Raw genomic sequence first — 21,808 nt, 5'->3', positions numbered from 1 at the left:
TATTGCTGATACTTACAGCAAATTTACCTCCATATTTATAAACATTTCCGGATTCCAAAATATTTAACTAATTTTTCCATTAATTTGATATCTCTACTATGTTGAGAGATTCTGAATCTTAACTGAACTCTACGACCCAATTTACTATTAGTAGATGGCATACGAATATCAAAGTTTCCTTCAGCACTAACAAACCCTGAAATTCAATGAGGGTCTAATTCCAGATTCTCAGGGTCATTAACTAGAGGTCTCATAACTGGAACATATCCAGCAAACTCTGATTTCAATGTATCAGATAAACCTAAATTCATTGATGCTTTAATGTTAATAATTTGATTTAAACCTTCAACAGTTAGATGACTTCTGCTCCAATGCTCAGTCCGTCCTGTGCGGCGGGTGCCGTCGTTATTATTGTCTGCGGCGGTTGTGGCGTCTGTGACGGCTCCCCAACTGCTTGTAGATTAGTAGCCATATCGGTGATCGTAGCCACCACCCGGAAATCAACCTCAAGGGAAGCAAGCGCGGGACCGTACCTGGGTCAGTGGTGGTGGCAACTGTTTGCGAGGACAGGCTCGTCGTTGTTGCACCCCAGACGGAGAGATGAATAGAAGTCCCCGAAGTCTCCGTTGTTGCGCTCAATGGTCCAGTGAAGGGATTCGAAGATGCGATACATTGTCCGAAGATACTCGCTCCGTTGTCATAATTCTTGATCATCGCTTTCTCTCCGCTGGGGCTGCGATGACGTTCAGCTTGAGACCGAAGACATGGCATCTTTATCGTGGTACGTACCAACATATTTGGCGCGAGCCACAACCCGTTGAAGGCCACTTTCCATAGTCGTACCAAGTTGTGACCAGGGTATATGCAGGATCTGGGCAGAAGACGATGTGAGGTGTGATTTGCACGTTGATGGCACAGGCGACATCATTGGGGCACCAGTATGTCCACGCTGCCGCTGCGACAAGATCAGTAAGAGCAATAAGGTTGGGCTTAGATCAAAGGCGACGGGCTTGGGGATATTTACTCGAAGTAGCATAATCTGGCCAGAACCCGCAGATTTGAGACAGCTTGAAGGTCAGAGATGGAGTGGCAGGGTCCGGCAAGGCTGTCTTGGGAGATAATCTCATTCTAGGTAATTTCTGATAGATCTGTAGAGGATTGTGCTGCAGGCGTGTGGTGTGTAACTCGTAAGAGGAACGGACTAGCTCTATATATGCTGGGAGGACGTATGCGAAAACAGAGAATGACAGAATGAAGCTGAAAAGACGGAGAGCCCGAGCAAGATTCGCAGACGCGTGGGAAAGAAGTCAGCCGTTGTGGCGTTTTCCTAACCACAAACGACACCAGAATTGTGCCTAGCCCGGTCTCGTAGCCTTGGCCGAATCGGCGTTGCCATGTCATGCACCCAAAACGCCTTAGTTCATTGTGTGATTGGGTTTGTTTTGATTCATTCTATCATAACAATGGCATCCCGTTCCAAACCCCCTTCTCTTGTCAAGAAACAAGTTGAAGGCTTCCATGGTAGCAAAACGAGATCAAACTTTCTTCTCATCCAGAAATCCAGACCGCCTCCAGTTCCGGACGTAGTTCAGAATTTCCTCCCTCTCCACAATCTCAACGTTCCGTAGGGCGCGTGACGCCTGACGTGCCCTGGACGTGTCCAAAACGACGCCGCCGCTCGCCATGCGCTCAAAGTCGTGCTTGAAGAAATTCATCAACATGGCCACCGAAGTATCACCAGATGCCCGCACCAAGGCACTCCCTTCGGCCTTTGCTACCCATTCGTCGAAGCTAACAAGGGCCGAGGACGGAGGAAAGCCTAAACCCTCTGCGATGGCCGACATGACGGTATACCAGTCTTGCCGGAGGGGGTTCTCGACATGGTAGATAAGATCAAGTGGCTGCGGTGAGAGAAGGATGTCAGATATTGCCGCGGCTGCCACATCCACAGGCAGCCAGGAGAGTGTCTGGACAAGTTAGTCACATGTTTCGTTTTCCTTACAACAAGTGGAAAGCTCTTACCCCTTGCAGTTTTGGAAAGACCTTGATGGTTTGTGACAACCTCACCAGCGCAGGGAAATGCTCTTTGGAGTTCCAGATGCCGCTCGTTCTCGCACCTGATATTTGTCCCAACCGAACGCTGGCCACCTCCACCTTACCGCGCAACTTCTCGGCGACATTGGCCAGGATCCTCTCGCAGACTAGCTTTGCCTTGCCGTACCCAAAGTCGTTGGTACTCCTCGCGTCCTTCATGACTTCCTCCGGGACGATCCGCGAGCCGTGGCTACGGTGGTACTGGCCAACCACGGCGATCGAAGACACAAAGAGCAGTCGAGTTTTCTTGCCCTGGAGCTCGTTGGCGTCGGCGGAGAGCTGTACCAGGTTTTGTAGGAAGCGGAACTGGTTCTCGAAGGATGAGATGGACCGTTGGAAGTCTACTGGCCAGGCGCAGTGGAAGATGTGGTCGACTTTTTCACTCAGGCGACTGTACTCATCCTCTGCGAGACCCAGGTGGTTTTGGAACGGGTCCGCCTGAATAACCGTAACCTTTGAGGCATACTCAGTTGGGATGTTGGTGCCCTTGGAATTTGCGTTCTGAATCTGCGCGGCCACGCAATCAGTGTCGCCGTTGGTTTCAGCTGCATGTCTCCCCTTTCGAACGAGGCAAATGACCTCGGAGATGTGTGGCAGGGCGACCAAGTGCTGCAAGGCGTATGAACCGAGAGTGCCGCTGCTCCCGGTCAGCAAGACGACATGTCGGTGTTTGGACACAAGTCCGCTGTATCGCGAGACATAGCTGTCGATCATGGCTTCTTCTGACGGTTCTCGGCGGCTACTCGTAAGCCTCAACGCGTCGGCCATTTGTGAGATGGTGGGATTCTTGTAAACAAAATCCGCCCCAACCTTATCCGCGGGGACAAGGTTCGACATGCCCTCCTTTCTCAAAGCTCTCTTGATGGCCCTGGATATGCGTGCTGCTTGTAGCGAGTTTACACCCAACTCGAATAGGTCGTCCTCGGAACCCCAGACTCCTTCCGGCACAGCATCTTGCATCTGCGCTTGCACGAGCTTCTTCAAGCTATCCTCCAGGGCGCCAGGGTCAAGAGACAAATCGCCATCGTTATCCGTGAGCTCCAGGTCTTGATAAGCCTTTTTGATCTCCTCCTCAAAGATTCGATACGCCTCCTTTCTCAACACAGACCCCTTATCGGAGCGGGGGAGCGGCTTCTCAGGCCCGGTCACGACTATACTAGCCAAGGACGATATCCTTGCATGGCTGTCCATCTGCCGCCCTGCCTCAACCACAATAGGCCAGAGCAGGGCCTTGAACGTATCCACGTCGGCCGTGTCAGGGGTATCGGCCCGCTCCACAATCACGCCGAGCTCGAACTGCCCGTCGCCGAACGCCACCGCTCCCTTGACCAACTCGCGCTGGCAGAGCGCTGATTCGAGAATCTGCGGCGGGACCTTCTCCCCCGTGATGAGCACGATCAGATCGTCCTTTCGTCCCATCGCTCGAAAGTCTCGCCCGGGGTTTCGATCGCTCGTGACCAGCCAATCTTGCAACACGAAGGGGGTGTCCCAGCCGAAGGGCCGCGCCGTCAACTGGTAGTGTTGGCCACTGCTAGGAGCGGAAGGAGCCGTGCCATTCTGTTGCTGCTCCGGCTGCTGTTCGACGGGTTCGACGGTGATTCGGTAGTCGTCCCGGAGTCTCCAATAGCGCCAGTCATAGTCCTCTGAAGGGACGAATATGGGAGCCAGCGGCCCGATCTCGGTGGTCCCAAAGTGAGCCAGCAACCTGACACCAGCGGCGGCTAGCTTTTCGCCGGTTGTCAGCTTGAGCGGGCCGCCGCCGCAAGCAACAAATTGTAAAGGGAGGAGCGCGTCCACGCCTTCCCCTGGGGGGAGGGCAACCATCTCGTCTAGGATGTGCGGCACCGTCATCAGAGACTTGCAGCCGAACTGCCGGAGAGCGTTGGCTGTGGACAGTCCGGTGGGGACAGTGTGTGGTGGTGGTAGCAGGAAGGGCTTTCCGATGCCTAAGGTGAGGCAGGGAACGACCAGACCAAAACCCTGTTTCTCGGGTTAATATGGTTGTTTGCAACAAACGACTGTCGGTGGGGGGGGGGGGGGGGGTTCTTACGTGGTATAACGGAAGGGTCGACATGTTCAAGGCGCCGATATCCTCTTCATCAGTTCGGATATGGCAGCTGGCGTACCCAAGCAAGTACTTGTGCGACTGAAAGATGGCCTTCGGGAGCCCCGTGGTCCCTGAAGAGTGCAGAATCAAGACATTTCGGTCTTGCTCGCCAACATAGTGGTCCGGGGCGCAGATGGTCACCTTACCCCTTTGGCCGTTCTCAGGGGTTTCTTCTGCTGCCCTCAAATCATCCTGGAATGACTTTGCCACATGCAGCTTTGGGAGAGAGCTGCCGGTAGAAGTTTCGATCCCCGTCTCTAAAGGCTTCAGCACGCCGGCCGTCCGAGGGGACACAATGATAGCTTGTGCTTGAATGGTGTCTGCTAAGTGCTGAACCGCCACCGTGCTCAATCGTGCTGACAACAAGGCGACCTACTCCCGCGCCAAGTTAATCTCAGAATTTGTCTTGCTAGACGTATTATTTTTATGATCTTACCGGTGTCCCTAGAGCCATCAGGGCAAAGAGGTGAATCAGAAGACTGAGATCGCTATCCATAAAGAGAGCAACGGGGGCAGGTTTGCCAGTCGGTGTTTTGTTTTCGTGACCAATCCCCAGCTCCTTGAGTAATCTTTGGGAACAGCGCCAGACTGCATCTCGAAGCTGAACCATGTTTACTACCGCCATCGGCGGCGGCCCATCCGTGTCTCCTGATGCATCTGCAGACTTGAGCGCTTGGTAGCAGAATAAGGCTTCCGGGTTGATACGGGCATTGTAATCGATCAACTCTGGGATTGATCTGACACCTTGATCGTTGGAGCTTAGAACCTCAGATCGGAGGCTGATATCGGCGGCCTTGAAGAACTGGTGGTGGTCCCCCAGACCATTCAGGTTATTGAGTGCCGACGGCATGTTTGCCTCGTGTTACGAAATGCGTGGGCTAGAGAGGAGTTGGGTGGTGGCGCGAGGGCTGCTTCTACGTCACAGAGGCGTCTCTAAGATGCCCGGGCTAGTTGTAAAGGGCTGGGCGCGGAAAGGTTTCACTCGCTGGTTCTTCTGACATGCGCATGTAAGCAGGGGGCATAGTTTCACGTAAACCCTCGTACCGAGGACAGATTACAAAGGGGTTGGCCACGTTCGGGCTTTCTTACTCCGGTCCCAACTACGCTCGGCTGAGAAGCTGCCAGACCCGAGATCTCACTATGAGCAGGCCAACTAGTCGGCTTGCTTGATTCGTCGAATACTCCCAGAAGGTCATAATCAAAGAGCGTTACGGAAGGATATTCTCACGTGGCAATACTTATAATTACCTACCACACGTTGAAACGACAGAAAGGGACGGCAGCGGGTACGGTATCCGTGCCGTTGCCTTTAATGTAACCAAGGCATGTGACGCTCGAGAGAATCAAGAATCATGGGTCTGCAGTAATGGTAATACATACTCTATTATCTATCAATGTCCTGGCGCTATACTTTATCAGAATCGCTTCCATTTCCATCCGCACTGCGCGTTCCGGCTGAGGAGTATCAGCACAGAGCCTACCGTCAATGCCAACCCAGAAAAGATCTTGAGATACAAATAACCGCCGTCGTTCCGGCTGATCAGGCCGCCCGCAATCGGGTTGCTCGTCAAGGCCGCGATACTGATGATACCAAAGGTGGTGCCGAGCCGAATACCCATCTCCTCAATCCGTGACATTTGCTGCACCAGCGCCGGCGTCATGCCAACGAAGGTGCCCGAGGTGAAGCCAAAAATGCACGCAAAGACCACGGTTGTTGCCGTACTGCCGATGGGCGCCGGGATCCATATGGCGAGTACCGCCACCGCCGACAGGGCCGTTGTGACGACCATGACGTTGAACCGGCCGACCTTGTCGCCCAGCCAGCCCGGGATGATGCGGCCAAAGACACTGACGCCGTTCAGGATGGCGATCTGGTAGTTGGCCAGCTCGGATCCCATGCCCCGATGCTGCGCCTCCAGCACCAGGAAATTGAAGGCAACGAACATGCCGCCGGAAAAGAAGGCAAGGCCTAGCGCGTTGAGGAGAAATGGCGTCTCGCCGAGGGGTCGGAAAAACGCCATCAGCTCCCACGGGGTTGGCTTGGGTGGATTTCGGGACTCCAGCGTGAAGCAAGCAATGATGAGGAGGAACAGAAACATGAAGGCGCAGATACGCAACGCCCATGCGAAGCCGATGAGAGCACCAACGCGGATGACAAGTATTCTATGAGAATCTCAAATTAGCAGCTGTGCAAGTACGAAGATATGGGATGGTGTCCCTGAGGGAACTTACGGTAGGATACAAGCACTGACTGACGATCCAGAGGCAACGATGCCAAGGGCCAGGGCGCGCCGCTTCGAGAACCACGAGCCGACGGAGCCCGTAGCGGCCGAGAAAACGGCAGCCGCACCAACAGCGCTGCAGATCGACTGCGAGAGCATGATCTGGTAGTACTCGGTTGCGAGCGAGGCCATCATGAGGCCAAAGACATGGGCGAAGGTGCCGGCGTACAGGAGGGGCTTGGGCCCGAAACTGTCGTAGAGCTTTCCCAGCACGGGCATGCTAATGTACATGACGGCCACCTCGGTGGAGGTGATCCAGGCCACGATGCCCGGCGGGTACTCGCTCAGCTGGTTGTGCTGGTAGTGCGCCTCGAAAATGCCGATGCAGTTGACCCAGCCGAAGCTGACGAACAGACAGCACCAGGCCCCCAGGACCGCCGACCACGCCTTGAAGCCGCCATCGGGAGGGGGGGATGGGCCGGATGGGCTGGTGGGCGCGCTGGTGGGAGGCCGAGGCTGCGCGGGCAGGGTTTCTGCCGATGAGGACGACGGAGCCGCCTTTTCCTTTGGATCCTCCATCTTATTCTTGACCGTCGATTGTTTACACGGAGGATGGACTATTGCGGCAAATGCATCGTAAATGTGACGCTAAAAAGGGTAAGGTATCGAATTCGGAATTCCTGGTTTAAGTTCTAAGTTTTCAAGTTGCAAGGGAATTTCCTGAACCTCCTCCAAGCTGTGGAAGGTGAAATGGGCAGCACAGAGAGCATACTTGGGACTGGACTCACCGACCCGCAAACAATTGGATGCTGTTGAATGGTTTGGGCTGAGACAGGAAGTCCCGAGTGGCATGCTCCGGTCCCAGGTACGTACCTAAAGTAACCGACATGGGTAACACAGGGGCTCGGAAACCGAGCGGTTATATCCGCGGCCCAGAGTATGGTACATACACAGTACATACCGTCTTACAACGGAACGGCAGCCCTCCCGTCCGTACCCGTCCATACCCCGCTGTTCAGTTCTCGCTACCGAACATCATCTTCTCGCTTGGGAGCTGGATTTTTTCATATCTTTTTTAGCCAGCCGGCATCGGTGGCGGGGGGTTGCTCTGCGGCTGCATCTGGCCTTGGATGGTACCTGGACGTGGAGATGCGCCGCATTTTTGTCGCTTATGGTGAGGAGCAAGGCCGAGATGCACCTGAAAGGCACAAGCGATGCAGGCTGATCCGGCCAGATTACCTAATATTTTCTTCGTTTTTTATCTTCGCTCGTAGCTGCATCGTATCCTGGCCGAATGCGAGATCAGGTTCGAGCCCCTGCACCCCATCTCGTCTTGGTGGAAGACACATGTTCTCTCGTCTATTCTTTGCCTGTGGACATCTGCAGGCCAAGAGACCGGAGTATGCTCCCTTTGGGTCTTCCTCGTGTGACAGTCGTAAACTCCTTTGTAAACATACCCGGACCCCTGACATGGCAGGTTGGGTGGTACATACCGTGGTTCTTCTTCACGTCAGCGAAGATGTCCGTATATTCGTATATCATGTCATAATCGGTTGAAAGAAGGACCGAAGTATGCTGAAATTGTAGCCACAATCCATAATATCCAATTGTCGGCACGACATGCATGCGTCGGCTTTACATTCCAGTCAGCTTCACTCCTCCAACTTGAGCAATGACGACAACCAAAATGAAGGAACTGCTCGGCCTCACTGACATCCCTATTGTGGGGCACTACGCTGAAAGTCGGCCCGCTCTGGCGCTCTTCATCGCAGCTGTGGGTGTAGTGGCTGCGTTGCAGCTTGTCGTGTTGTTGCGTTCGTACTGGCGACTATCGCACATCCCAGGCCCCGCACTCGCCCGTTTCACAAACCTCCCGCGGTTCCTCTGGGTGCTAAGCAACAAAGCTCACGACCACCACATTGCTCAGCACCGACAATATGGCCCCATTGTGCGGTTCGGGCCGAACATGGTGTCGGTCGGCGCTCCTGAGGAGGTCGGGAACATCTACCGCTTCTCCAAGCCGTGGCTGAAGGCCGATTTCTACAAGGCGCTCCTGATGAAGCCCAACGGCAAAGCCATCCCGGGCATCTTCGCGGCGCAGGATGAGGAGATCCACCGGCTGCTCAAGAAGCCCGTGTCCGGGGCCTACGCCATGAGCACGCTGGTGTCGTTCGAGCCGTACGTCGACACGACCATGGTCGTCTTCTGCGAGCAGCTGCAGGCGCGGTTCGTCGACCCGCAGAAGCCGTGCGACCTGGGCTCGTGGCTGCAGATGTTCGCCTTCGACGTCATCGGCGAGCTGACCTTCTCCAAGCGGCTCGGCTTCCTCGAGTCCGGCACCGACGTCAACAACGTCATGGCGTCCATCTGGGAGATGTTCAAGGAGACCTCGCTGGTCACGCAGATGCCGTGGCTGGACAAATACTGGACCAACAACCCGATCCGGCGCCACATGCGCGGCAAGGGCGTGAGCCCGGGCGCCGCCTTTGCCATGGCGCGCGTGCAGGAGAGGCGGAAGCTGATGCAGACCGAGGGCACCAACGATTGGGACCGGGACACGCGCGATTTCCTCTCGAGGTTTCTCGAGATTGAGGCCAAGGACGAGAAGTTGCCGCCGTAGTAAGTTTCCCTCCCCTTAACAACATCACCAACCCCAAAACAACCCCAAACACCCTCCCACAACCAGTATCATCAAACTCACACCCCCTCCCCCCCCCCCCAGCGCCCTCGCCGCCTGGGCCTCCTCCAACATTACCGCGGGCTCCGACACGACCGGCATCTACCTGCGCGCCATGTTCCACTACCTCCTAACCCACCCCGCCACTTTCACCAAGCTCCGCGCCGAAGTCGACGCCGCCGCGGCCGCCGGCCACGCGCCCGGGCGCCTCGTCTCGTGGCGGCGCGCGCGCGAGCTGCCCTACCTCGACGCGTGCGTCAAGGAGGCCGGGCGGCTGCACCCGCCGTTTGGCTTGCCGTATGAGAGGGTGGTGCCGAAGGAGGGGGCGGTGGTGTGCGGCAAGTTCTTGCCGGGGGGGACCGTGGTGGGGATGAGCGCGTTTGTGGTGGGGAGGGATCCGGGGTTGTTTGGGGAGGATGCGGATGAGTGGCGGCCGGAGAGGTGGTTGGAGGTGGGTGAGGAGCAGAGGAGGAGGATGGAGAATGCGGTTTTGGCGGTGCGTTTTCACTTTCCTTTTTGTCCCCTATCCAGTTCTGCAAGGGGGGTTTGTGGCATACTTGGTCTCTTTTGCTAACAATGTTTTGATAGTTCGGCGCCGGTCACCGGACTTGTATGGGCAAGCATATCGCCTACTTGGAGATTTACAAGGTGGTTCCCACATTGTTGCTCCATTTTGATGTAAGTGTCACTGCCCCATGGCGCCAGAGCCAAGAGCTGACGTGAGGTCCGGCAATAGTTCGAGCTGGTCGATGCGGATGGCTGGAAGGTTGAGAACCGGTGGTTTGTTATGCAGCATGGCCTTAAGGTGGGACTGAAGAAGAGGGGAGCGCAGGCGGCTGGAAAGAAGTAATGCCTACATGGAATTAAACAAGGTTATTTTTCTGTGTTTGATTATTTATACCTTGCCTCACGTGCTACGATCATTGCAGACGTAGTCCGGCCAGATACATGTAGCATCCAGCCCATTCCATATAGGTACTAAACAACAGTGAAGGTCTTAGGGGTTGACCGTTAAATGGATTCTACACTACCTACCTATTGAGGTAGTGTTTCCAAGGTATGTACATACAGGGGATCAAGAAGCCGGTGAGTAATGCACAGCCAGAAGACCCATTACTAACCCGGTACATGTCACTAAGCATCTCACATTGCCACATGAGTCATTTCCCGGGATGTTTCCCAACCTCATGTTGACCTCAAAGCTGCTGCTTAAATCACAGAACCAGGTACCTTACTCAGTGCCATTTGCTAGTTATATTTCCCAAACTATCAGACAATGATGGACCTACTTCCATCCCGTGTCGGTCCTCTCCATCTTCCCCATTTACTCAGGCTGCGCCGCGCGCCACGCCGCGACAATAACCGGCAAGTTCTGAATAAAGTCGCGATGCTTCGGTGCCCACCCCAGCACCGACCTCGCCCGCGCCGTATCCGAGTTACTAACCAGCCCCAACGCCTCCAAGAACGCATTCCCATGCGTGCCCCCGTACACCAACGGCGCCTTCACCCCCAACTCCCTGGCCGCCGCCTGCATGATATCCCCCACCGGCAGCGTCTCCGCCCCCACGTCAAACACCGGCCACGAGCCCAGCCCACCCTCCAACCGATCCGCCGCGCCCACAAACGCCTCCGCCAAATCATCCACATGCACCGTCCCCGTGCGCGCCTCTTCCCCCACCGGCAACTGCACGGGCTCCTCGCCGCCCGCCTTAGCCGCGGCCAGCAACGGGCCCCACCACACGCCCCAAACCCACGAGCCACGCCCATAGATCGCGCACGGCCGCAGGATCGCCACGTCCAGCACGTCGCGCGCCGCCAGGATGGCCTGCTCATGCGCGGGGCGCCAGCCCACCGCGGTAGCCGGCTTGTCGGGCGAGGAGGACACCCCCGGCACGGTGCGGTCGCTGACGCGACGGGCGGGCGAGCCGTGCACCCAGGAGCCGGACGTGTAGATGAAGCCAAGCTTGGGGCCGATGGATTTGTCGGCGGCGAGGGCGGCGGCGCGGGTTTTGGCCGCGCTGGTGATGCCCGACAGGATGGCGCCCGCTTGCTCGTAGGCTTGGGTGGTGTCGATGACCGTGTCGATGTGGTGGGTGGAAATGATGGAGGCGAGCCAGGTCGCGTCGGTGGCTTCGCCGACGAGGGGCGTGATTTCGTTGGTGATGAGGGTCTTGGCTTTGTCCGCGCTGCGGGTGGTCGCCCAGACGGCGTAGTTGCCCGTGCGGAGGAGCGCTTGGCCGACGGCAAGGCCGAGGTAGCCGGCGCCGCCGAGGATGAGGACGTTGGGCATGTTGATGGTGGGGGGTGGTTTGATGTGTAGGTGCTTTTTGGGGGGTTGTTGTTGCAGTGGTGGTTGTTGCTGTTGTTGATGTTGATGCTGATGTTGATGTGGTTGTGAGGCGGGGTGTAAGTGATGCCTTTTTACTCTGGTTGTCCTCGATGAGGGGTTGCCCTTACATAGTGCATAGAGACAGCCGGAAACAGTCGTCTGTCGGGTGTCTCAGATTTTGGATTTGTCAAGACATTTGTCAGCGAAGGGTGCGTGTACCACAGTACGAAGTGCTTTACGTGCAATGATTGACTGAATGCGGGATCAAAGGGCCGTTTCGACGTTGCACAGTGAGTGCACTGGGACCAGAGTACGGATCCGTATGCTGCCTGCAATTTGCGCTGCATGGTTCCCACATACTGCGCAGGCACCTAATCCTACCTAAATCCGAGCCGACACTGACGCCGAGCCTCGACGTGTTGAATACCACTTTTGGACTTCGGAGTGAAGGCGGTTACACAACGGTCTCACAGAAGTGACAGCATCGAACACGGAACTTGATCTCATGGCTTTGCATTTGAATTATTCCTGGCGTTGCAAAGAAAATGGATTCTGTGTGTAACGGTGTGTTTTTTGTGCGACCAGCGTTGAGGGTACGCCCCTGACGGCACTGTCAAAGTGCAAGAGGCACAACATATCTCTCAGTTCAAATGAATGTACAGGTTGGAAATATGTAGCAGTTAGGCGTATTAGTGCTCCAACTGCACACGTGGGCTTGGACGTGCTAATAAACCCCTTGGGAGATGTCCAGGTATCGTCGGGCACTGTCTGAAACGCACCAGGACCTCGGACTGTTGGGCGGGTCTGGCCCGCGGTATTGCTCGTGAGTATGCCAATATTAAAACGCCGAAGGAAAGCAGACCTTATGCCAGGGACCATGCGAGTACGGCATCCTCGGTTCCCTTTGTCTTTCCCATCTTGCTCCAAATGGAGCGGTGGTTGGAGCGGCTGGGAGGGCTGCTGCACAAGAAGTCGCCAGCCACTGCAGTTAATCTAAATTCCTGAAGCGGGAAATTCTATGACTTTTCTCCCAGCTCAGTGCTGAGTACATGTGGGTGGTATTTAACAGTTTTCCTCCCTCGTCGTCACTGACGCCAGAACTCCACCCGCGCCTGAGACTCCATGAGCACCTTCATCACCTCTACCAGCGTCTCGGGCTTGGCCTCGTCCACCACAATGGTCATGCGTGACCTCGGACTCGCATCGCCACTTCCAGACGCCGACAGTCGTGTTGCAGCTTGCATGCTGGCTTTTGAGCATGAGCTATCCACAGCAGTCAATGGCCGTGTCGCCGCCGACAGCACAGCGCCGTTTCCAGCTTTCCCCATTCCTGTCCCACCCATATCCATATCCATTTCGGACACCGGGAGATGATCCAGTGGCCACGATAAAGTGCTGCCGGCAGAAACGTCATTGCTCGCACAGCATCTCCCGACCGAGTCGTTGTCACCCATCACGCCAACCCCTGAGCCGGAGCACGCGGCCGAGACCGGTGTGCACATGTCCGGGCAGTCGCTGCTCTGGACAGTGCTTTGGTCGCTAAAATTCTGGAAGCTAAAGAGGTTGTTGAAGTCGGTGTTAAACCCTTCATTGACAGAGGGCATTGGTGATAAAAAGGGGTAGATGTGGTCGCGCTCCTCCGAGAAAGTCGGACAAATGGCGTCTACCTCCATGACGCTGTTTCTCGACGCATGATAGCTGTTGTCGCTCATGCTGTCCCATGCTGATGCCTTGTCCGATTGTGGCTGAATCAACCGGGGACTTGGTGGTTTCGATGACGGCGCATCTGGCGGCGGTATGGTGTCTGGAGACAAGGCTCGAGAAGAAGAAGCACCTGTCTTTTTGCTGCGACCTGGACAACACGGAGGAACATCTTCTGACAGCGTGGTTCCGCGACGCATCAAGATGGTATACCTGTTCATGTGTAAGCCAGCGTCGCATTCTGCTAAATGAACCCCTTTCCATGTGAATGGCAAGGTATCATTGACTCACTGATTCTTTACGTTGTTTGCAGACCGGGTCGGGAAATGCTTCTCTTGTATTTCCTTCCAGCTGCTGCCATGCGTTGCTAGTGCTCGCAGCAACTTTCCATTCTGAAGCACCAAGTATCAGCCATCCAGTCGTTTTGGTCAACTTTGGGAGTTGTACGTACCTCATGATCTTGCCATGGCTGGTGGTTTAACTCTGGATTCAATGAGTGATTCCATCGCTTTGAGCATTCTTGAATTGGTTAGCGCAATCCCTCTCATATCGGCGAGCAAATCGTCACAAGTCCGGGACTTACGGTCGGCACTTCGGGTCCCCATCGCCTGGGACACAGTTACCCAGGAGAGCCCGTGTTCTTCAACGAGCCTCTCGAGCCGGGCATCTTCATCTTGTGACCAAGGCCCCTGTCGGAGTTAACATGTCGAATCAGTGTCGGTCTTGCAGAGACCCGAAACGGGCTAATTAGGCGGGAATAAAGCGAGGTGCAAGCACCACTTACCTTCTTCAAGGTGCCCGCCATCTCGTTGAGATATCGTTTCCGGCAATCCTTGTTGCTGCGGCCAGGCAGGTGTTTTGCAACTTCGCTCCAGTTGATGGTGTTGCCTCTGCCGGTGGGACCTGTGCCGTGTGGGGAACAAACGTTGAGTTGAGCCTCAAGCCACCAGATCCAAGATCGAGATTGGGTGTAGGAAAAGGGAATAGAGCGCGGGAAGGCGGAAATAAGGTTGAGAGGGGGGGAGGGGAGGGGGCAAGGGAGTGACCTACTGGTGAGCTGCTTTTGTGATTCCTGTCGAAGTAGTTCGTCTTCTTGCGGGGTCCATCTTCGCTTGCTTTTCATGTTACCTCTGTCACCTGTGCTCACATGTGTAAAGACCCTTCATGTCGGACTCTGCCTGGTGGAAACCCCCGGGAAAACGTGGGTAAGGTAGAGAGTGATCTACTACGCTGTTAGCCTAACAGTTTTGCGGGCCAGCGTGTCCCCGATTATCGCAATCCAACCGGGTGATTCAGGATTAGGTTTTTGCGGCGTAGTAGAAGTGGGGGGAGAGGGGGGGTGGAGGGGGGGTGAGGGCTTGGGGGCTGAGAGCAAGAAAGTGGTCTTCGATGCAGACCTATGCATTGCAGCATGCAGCATGTCTCGGAATCCCCGTCCACATACGCGACGGCTGCACTTGCAGGGTCTTCACCTAGGAGCCTCGGTCCGGTGATTTCGGAAGTACCCCCCGAATGGACCACACCGACGTTTCCATGACATGCTTGGCATCTGCAGCCTAGCAGGTGAAGATGGGGAAAAAGACTTGTCTGAGATAACCTTTTCTCGGCAGACTTCAGCTCGAGTGCACCAAGATCCGAGTCCTTGCGTCCAATAGCAATGGTGGCGTCGTACCTAATCTGACCTAACCGATTCCTGAGAGCTTAGCTTTCGGCAGGACGGGATATCGGCAGAGACGACCTAGGTAGCGGGGGCGGGTGGCCGCCCGGGCCGTCCCAACTAGCCTCCTTTTTGGGTTTGTGCTACTTGCTCGGTGGACTCTCAAGTCACTGGATCCGAATCATCCTATCCAAGAACTGTCCTGCATGCTTTGTCATTAATGCTCCACCAGGATTCGAAGGATTCGAAGCCTTCATGAGACGCCATATATTCCGACTCTTCGGGCTCTCAGCCCAAATCTCAGGAGTCAGAAGAACAACACGGTGGACGCGCCCGGTCCAAGCTCCGATAACGAGACATTCGAGCACTGACGGCGAGATGGTTGGCCCGCCCCGCGCCGACTCCCTGCATATATTACGGGTGCAGCAGTGGTAAGTACACACGTGGCGCACCGGTTTACTGGTGTAATACAACACGTTGACATTACGAAGTGTCCACTCCACCAAAAGTAGAGTTTAAATACGACGCAGATCATGGGTGGAGATTCCATAAGCTGCAGTGGTACCCCTACACTGCCCTAGCTGCCTTAGCTCGCAGTGTTACCTTTATCCGGGGCGTTGCAGGGGCCGAAGGCTTAAATTCTTCAATACCAAGTCGCTAATCTGAGCTTCCTATTGGATTCAACATCTCGGCAGGGGATTGGCACTGCCTAGGCTCTGTCAGACGTCTACAAGGTATGTCTCATGGAATCCAAAAGGGGTAGAAATGCCACCGAGCGCCACCGAACACCGGCCCGTTCAGCTGCAATGACTGGGTGCTAGGCGGGCACGAGACTTCGGAACCCAGGCTGCTCTTGAGACAAAACTTTCATACGTTGGACAAAACGCGCCATTTATGTGCTACACATACTGAACTACTGATGCTGACTACATACCCTCCTACCAAACTCGGCGTCCCAGGCGAGATAGCCGAGTATCTTTGGTCACATTGGTGCTACGCGAGTGTGCGAGTGGCGCCTTGCATTCTGACGTTTGAATGGTTCGGATGCGGCCACTCACCGAGCCGCCGCTGCAGCCCGACGCGGCCTTTCTTGCGCTCCGCGGGAGGAAGAGCTTCGCCACTCGTTTACCGTCCAAACAACGGTTGAGCCATTCGCCAAGTCGGATGCGGATGAAAGTAAACAACAGGAACTTTTGGGATTCCTCAGACCCCAAGACCCAAGACCCGAATCGCTGCCCCCAAGACTTACAGCCTCTCATAGCGTTGGGACCGGCGTCAAAATTACGTGGTAAAGAAAGGGGCTTGACGGTGGCGGCGCAGCGCAGCCAGAGAATTTGGGACCTGCGTAAACAGCAGTGGTATTTGAAACCAAGGCAAATCATGCATCATGATCAGATAGCTACCTAGGTTGCGCAACACTGCATTGTAACTGCATTCGTGACGATCGCCACACGTTCTTGTTTATTGCCTGGCCTATCATAGCAGCCGACACGCGTTCAAGTCCCTGAGACAAAAGCACGCACGCAATGCACGTTCAAAGCTTACTTCTCGCCTGCGTGGCTCCTGCCCTGGCCTTGTGTGGCCCTCCCAAACCGCTTCCTCCGTGCGATACCAAGTATCGGCCATGTCGGTGCCCAGCTGGTGCCACGTTCAAGAACTTGACTTCTTACGGTGTGATCGGCGCCCCGGCCACTGAGGTTAGAAACATCATGGGAAAGTGTAAGTACAATATAACATATCCATGCTGTGAAGTGAAGTTCCAGGTTCTATTTGATGCCATCATGACTGACATCCATCTTCTCTCCTAGTTCTCAACATCGAGTTTCAAGGTGGTCTCATCCCGGCCAGCACCACGGGCCAGGAGGGAGTTCCCGGTGCCAGCCGTACTTTCAACTTCAGCGCCCCGGCTGGAGGTTTCTATCAGATCACCGAAGTGGTATGTCACATGTCACATGTCACAAGCATTCAACACAGTGGGGATTTCTGAGTTCTTTGCTAACGTTAGACCCAGCTGGTCAAGTACAAGGAATACCCCGACGGATCGTTCGTCAACATGAACCAGCAGGATCCGAGTAAGCCCCACCCCTGCATTCCAGAAACTGAGACACAGTGGCTTTGCAAGGAATAAGCCAGAATAAGCTGGAATAAGCTAGACTAACACATGTCTCACAGAAACTCCAGTCGTCGCTATCCCCGGCGGAGGTACCTACATGGGCCAGTGGAGTGAGATCGTTGGCGAGCAGACCCTCATCGCGAACGAGACGGTCGTTGCCTGGAGGAACTGGCGCTGCGAGACTGGAGAGACCTTCCGTAAGTGGATGCATCTTACCTGTTTTATTAGTTTGCCTCCATTAACCATCCAACAGCTGCTGCCCACTCCCACGAGGAAGGCATTCGGAATGCTTCCGCCGTCATTGCCGCCGCCGGAAAGCACACCGGCGTGGACATTGCCCCTTTTACTATCTGGTATGAGGAGCGTCAGGACTAAGCTCAAGCCTGCTTCACTGTCGGCAGAGTACTTGGTAGGCTGCAAACGGGTGTTGAAACCGAGGTGTATTATTGGTGTTTGAAGGTTTGATGTACAAGTTTAGAAGAGATAAATTCAATTCGATCATCGACGGACAGTGATGTGAAGCATACACTTTCAAGACCTTGTGGTTAAAAAGGCGTGAGATGGGTACTTGGTGATTACAATGTGGCCACTATGTTGCGGCTTGAAAAGGGCCAGTCAACCGGTCTACATCTCAAGTCAGTACCAAAACCATGGAGATAATGGTTTCGGTTTCACAATGCCCAACTATTTCTTACAGCCAATACATTATCCACGCGCCCACTCAGACCATCCTCTGACGTTCCTTTTAACGGTACGCCTTAATTGCCTCTCTTGTCATCAGCAAGGTAGTCCTGCACGTTCCTGCACGCTCCTCCGAACCCTGCGCGGTCTTTTGCCCACCGCCACGGGCCGAGTTTTGACAACACTATCGGATGCTGTGTCCCGTCTGACCCCCAATCTCTCCGTCGGGGGGTGGGGGTTGGGAGGGCTGAGATCGGGGTTAGATACCTAATCTTCGGGTGGCTACAGGTAAGAAAGGGGGTGGAGGGGGGTATCCCTGAGCCGCAGGCTGCAGGCTTGAGGCAAAGAATCAGCCATTCTCTTATCGTTCCGCTGCCCTGGACCCGAGGAAGTCCCAAATGCGATCAAGGTTGCCCCGATGCGGTCCCCGTCTGACGGTTTGTTTTCGAGCAGATTTGGGGTATTATCGTATCGGCAAGCGGTGAGGATATCGAGCAGTTGCCGGATCCGGATCAGGCGCAAACTAGCCTCATGTTGTGTTGCCAAACCACAATTGGGACTGATATCTTCATGCTGTCAAGATAAGTTCCGCCACAGCGGAATTTGAATTGTACGGCCCAGGCGCGCAGAGAGTTGAACTTGTGTTTTTGGGGGCTAGGGGACGATAACTGACGCGAGAACCATTATTGGTGACGTCAACGTTGCCTTCGCGCAGACGAGATCACACAAAGGATGCAATCGGTTACGAGATGGGGAGGGTCTGTGGTGAATAAGCCTTGATGTAAGTGCTTCAAGGCAGTCCATCATCCTCGAGGTCTCTGCTCAGAACGCCTACAATTGGTTTTGCCATTGTTCTAGAAAGTCTTCCGCCATCCGAGCTCGATTCAAGCACTAAAGCCGATTCTACACACTTGGTCAGACGCCATCTGGTGCTCTTGGGAAGAGAAACCGACATGACCAACTCCAACGCACACAGCAGCAATTATCAGGAGCCCAGAACAATAAGAGCCGCCACTACGAATAGATATCCAGAATGGGACTGGCCGGTAAGCCCCGACGGAGTTTTCCCCGACGGAGCTTTCCGTAGATAGGTCCCAGAAAACATGCATAAGGGGCAATGCTACGTATCTGGACCACTCAAGGCGGAACTCTGGTCCTCCAAGAATTGCTACTATCGCTTCCTCGTCCCATCTCTCGGGGCTCATACCCGAGCAAGGCGTCTGTGTCACCATGGTTCACGCAAGCCATCGTTCTGGTGGGACCGGAGTACAACCTCCGCCCTTTTCTGCATGGCCCGCCCCCACGACGTATGTACATGTAACCGTGGATGAATGAACGCGTGGGTCTGACACATGCAAATTTTGACGCGAAGCATTTCTCCGAGATCCTACGCCCGACATGGCCCGATCCCTGCCGCCTTACACGTGGAAGCATGGCTTTATCGCCCCCGCCGAATCGCCGATCCCAGCGTGGGCGGATGAGAAGCAGTTCAGCAACCATCTTGGCCAGCACTCACACTACTCGCGACCGGTGGAATTCCGAGAAGCCAACCTCAACCGTAGGAAACGATCTCGGTATCTCGCAGCTTCGCAGCTGGCCAAACCTGTACAATGGCACGGAATCCAACCAAGAGAAGCCATCATGGTGGAAGCCCGATACCGAAGTTGACGTCCTCATCTGCGGAGGTAAATCCTGCCAAGACCACTTCCACGTAACAAATTCACTGATGGAACGCGTTGGCAGCTGGTCCTTTCGGCTTGGAGGTTGGAATGAATCTCGCTCGGCAAGGAATCAGTTTCCGTATCGTTGGTACGCAATATCTCAATAACAAGTGATTATCCGACCTTTGCTGACCCTGGACGTAAAGACAAAGCCGATGCGCCATGTTTGTCAGGGAGAGCGGATGGGCTGCAACCAAGGGCGCTCGAATATCTCCAGACCTGGGGTGTCGGCCACGAAGCCTCAGAGCAAGGTCCACTCCTTAACTCGACTGTTCTTTACCGCAACGGCGTGAAGCTGTTCCACGGGCCCAGTTCGTTTTGCGATTCGAGATTCAGGGGGATACACGTCACAACGCAAGGCCAGGTGGAGAAAATATACATTCGAGACCTCCTTCGCCATAAGGTTCTCGTGGAACGCTGCACCACCGTTGATGAGTTCCAGGTGAAGGAAGATGCGGGCCTTTCCCACCCGGTCACCGCAACGCTGAAGAATCTCAAGACTGGGGACACCGAGAACATCCGTGCCAAGTACCTCATTGGTGCCGATGGCGCGTCGAGCCAAATCCGCGAGAAGTTGAGCATTCCTTTCGACGGTCTCGCGACGAGCTGTTTCTGGGCCATCATGGACTGTCAGTTCAAGACCGACTTTCCACATATCCTTGGTTTTTGGTGAGTAGTATTACGCCAACATCTTGGCTTTGTGCTGACCTGAATAGCATCGTGATCAGCGAGCAGTACGGTGGTGTTATTGTCATCCCGCGGGAGGACGGCTACACACGGTATGTTTTAGGACTCCTCACGCAATACGGCTTTGAACTGACTGTCTTCGTTGCCAAGATTCTATGTCCAGATCACTGGTGAAAGAGCAGCCAAGATCGCGGCTTCAAGGAGAGAGCAACGCAACGGCAACGGCAAGGCCACGAACGGGCACTCCAAAGTCGGGGAGACCCAGGTCCACGACCCTACAATCACGCCGGAGGAGGCATTGGAGCATCTCAATAAAATCATGGCGCCGTGGACGGTCGAGTTTGCCTCGGCCATGAGCTGGTTCGCCGTCTGGAGAGGTATTTCCGCGCCCCCCCTTTTTTTATCTCTTCTCTCCAGCACAGAACTGACACAACCTCCCAAAACACAGTCAACGAACGCGTGGCTAGATACTATTCCACCCCCGACCAGAGAGTCCACATCGGCGGCGATGCCGCGTAAGTCACACATCATTCCCTCCCTCCACCTGTCCCGTCCTAATCCCCCCCCAGCCACGTCCACAGCGTGCTCGGCGCCTTCGGGCTCAACTCATCCATCTACGACGCGGCCAACCTCAGCTGGAAGCTGGGGCTGAGCCTCAAAGGCGCGGCCAAGCCCGACATGCTGCTCCCCACGTACGACTCGGAGCGCCGGCTCTTTGCCAACCGCGTGATCCGCGCCTCGGGCGCCTACCTGCGCTTCATCTGCAACCTCAACCTGCCGCTGGCCGAGCTGCGCGGCCTGGACGACAAGATCGAGGCCCACGACGAGAACCTGCCCCTGCTCGACGGCACCACCGAGGCGGATCGGAGGTTTCTGGGGTCCTTCTTCCGCCGCAACGCCATGTTCCTGCTTGGTGTTGAGGGGCCCATTGTGGAGTCGGTTATTTGTCCCCCGACGGCGGATCAGGGTGTGACCACGGGCCAGAAGAGGAAGAGCAGCGATAGGGCGCCGACTAGCCTCATCAATGGTGCCCGGGCGCCTAGTCCGCGTGTTTGTTTTGATGAGAACACGACGGGGTGGCTGTATGACCGCATGAGGGGGGTGGATAAGTTCCATGTTCTGGTGTTTGCGTCGGACCTCCAGGGCCCTGTGCGTGAGCAGATTGTTCGGTTGTCCGAGGGATTGTCCAGCAGCAAGGGGTTTTATTACCGCTTTGGCGGCCGGGAGCGGTTCAATGTGCTGCTCATCGTCAAGGCGCTGCCGCACGAGGTTGGCGCGTTGCTGGAGGGGCCCGAGCTAGACGGAATTCGGGCTGAAGCGATGGTGGTGTATGATGACCGCGCGCCGGACGAGGATGCCCACTACACCTACGGTGTCAACCACGCTTGTGGGTGTGCCGTGGTGGTGAGGCCGGATTTGGTGGTTGGCATGAGCGCCTGGCCCGAGGAGACGGACAAGATTGGGGCATACTTGGATGGATTCCTGGTGGAGAGCATTCCGGCGTAGTATTACCAGCGTAATGAGGTCATGCGTTATTTTAGCTAGTTTATCATTTATGGTTACAGTCTATGGAGAAATGTCATTGCGAAGTCACCTGGGATTCTCATGTCCATTTCCCACTTTCTTTTGCCATGTTGGCCTTCCATTTCACAACGGTTACAACATGGGACAGTTCAAAGTTACTACATTGTTATTCTGTGCCATAAACACCGTAGGGACGGATGCTTTGGATTCATTTGCTAGGAATCTGTTTCTCGTTGTTGCTTCTTTAATAATCAGTAATTACTCCCCCCAAAAATGTCAGCAGTGCTTTTATCAC

General features: G+C 55.1%; 7 protein-coding genes across 7 annotated transcripts; 3 read left to right on the top strand and 4 right to left on the bottom strand.

Moving 5' to 3' along the window:
• Positions 1–1,535: 1,535 nt before the first annotated feature.
• On the bottom strand, positions 1,536–5,051 carry CHGG_10135 (uncharacterized protein; the record flags this gene model as incomplete). Its single annotated transcript, XM_001228061.1, has 5 exons — positions 1,536–1,967; positions 2,023–4,074; positions 4,145–4,211; positions 4,578–4,594; positions 4,818–5,051. The coding sequence occupies 5 exons, from the start codon at positions 5,049–5,051 to the stop codon at positions 1,536–1,538; spliced, it is 2,802 nt and encodes a 933-aa protein (XP_001228062.1).
• A 565-nt stretch (positions 5,052–5,616) lies between these two features.
• CHGG_10134 (uncharacterized protein) lies at positions 5,617–7,002 on the bottom strand (the record flags this gene model as incomplete). The annotated part of the gene is made up of 2 exons (XM_001228060.1): positions 5,617–6,364; positions 6,434–7,002. The coding sequence occupies 2 exons, from the start codon at positions 7,000–7,002 to the stop codon at positions 5,617–5,619; spliced, it is 1,317 nt and encodes a 438-aa protein (XP_001228061.1).
• Positions 7,003–8,110: 1,108 nt separating this feature from the next.
• CHGG_10133 (uncharacterized protein) lies at positions 8,111–9,950 on the top strand (the record flags this gene model as incomplete). Its single annotated transcript, XM_001228059.1, has 4 exons — positions 8,111–9,042; positions 9,146–9,596; positions 9,689–9,778; positions 9,837–9,950. 4 exons carry the CDS (start codon positions 8,111–8,113, stop codon positions 9,948–9,950), a joined length of 1,587 nt encoding a protein of 528 aa, XP_001228060.1.
• Positions 9,951–10,424: 474 nt separating this feature from the next.
• CHGG_10132 (uncharacterized protein) lies at positions 10,425–11,390 on the bottom strand (the record flags this gene model as incomplete). Its single annotated transcript, XM_001228058.1, has 1 exon — positions 10,425–11,390. The coding sequence occupies one exon, from the start codon at positions 11,388–11,390 to the stop codon at positions 10,425–10,427; it is 966 nt and encodes a 321-aa protein (XP_001228059.1).
• Positions 11,391–12,514: 1,124 nt separating this feature from the next.
• On the bottom strand, positions 12,515–13,935 carry CHGG_10131 (uncharacterized protein; the record flags this gene model as incomplete). Its single annotated transcript, XM_001228057.1, has 5 exons — positions 12,515–13,343; positions 13,422–13,522; positions 13,582–13,613; positions 13,714–13,819; positions 13,915–13,935. The coding sequence occupies 5 exons, from the start codon at positions 13,933–13,935 to the stop codon at positions 12,515–12,517; spliced, it is 1,089 nt and encodes a 362-aa protein (XP_001228058.1).
• Positions 13,936–16,313: 2,378 nt separating this feature from the next.
• On the top strand, positions 16,314–17,275 carry CHGG_10130 (uncharacterized protein; the record flags this gene model as incomplete). The annotated part of the gene is made up of 5 exons (XM_001228056.1): positions 16,314–16,506; positions 16,596–16,723; positions 16,799–16,859; positions 16,960–17,097; positions 17,154–17,275. 5 exons carry the CDS (start codon positions 16,314–16,316, stop codon positions 17,273–17,275), a joined length of 642 nt encoding a protein of 213 aa, XP_001228057.1.
• A 1,259-nt stretch (positions 17,276–18,534) lies between these two features.
• Positions 18,535–21,495, top strand: CHGG_10129 (uncharacterized protein; the record flags this gene model as incomplete). Its single annotated transcript, XM_001228055.1, has 8 exons — positions 18,535–18,627; positions 18,954–19,266; positions 19,325–19,390; positions 19,449–19,971; positions 20,031–20,081; positions 20,140–20,366; positions 20,438–20,504; positions 20,559–21,495. The coding sequence occupies 8 exons, from the start codon at positions 18,535–18,537 to the stop codon at positions 21,493–21,495; spliced, it is 2,277 nt and encodes a 758-aa protein (XP_001228056.1).
• Positions 21,496–21,808: the final 313 nt, after the last annotated feature.

The sequence above is a fragment of the Chaetomium globosum genome, genomic scaffold, assembly GCF_000143365.1.
Source record: "Chaetomium globosum CBS 148.51 scaffold_7 genomic scaffold, whole genome shotgun sequence".
Taxonomy (NCBI): Eukaryota; Fungi; Ascomycota; class Sordariomycetes; order Sordariales; family Chaetomiaceae; genus Chaetomium; species Chaetomium globosum.
Note: the sequence above shows the minus strand (reverse complement) of the source record. Positions and strands in the feature narration are given on the sequence as shown.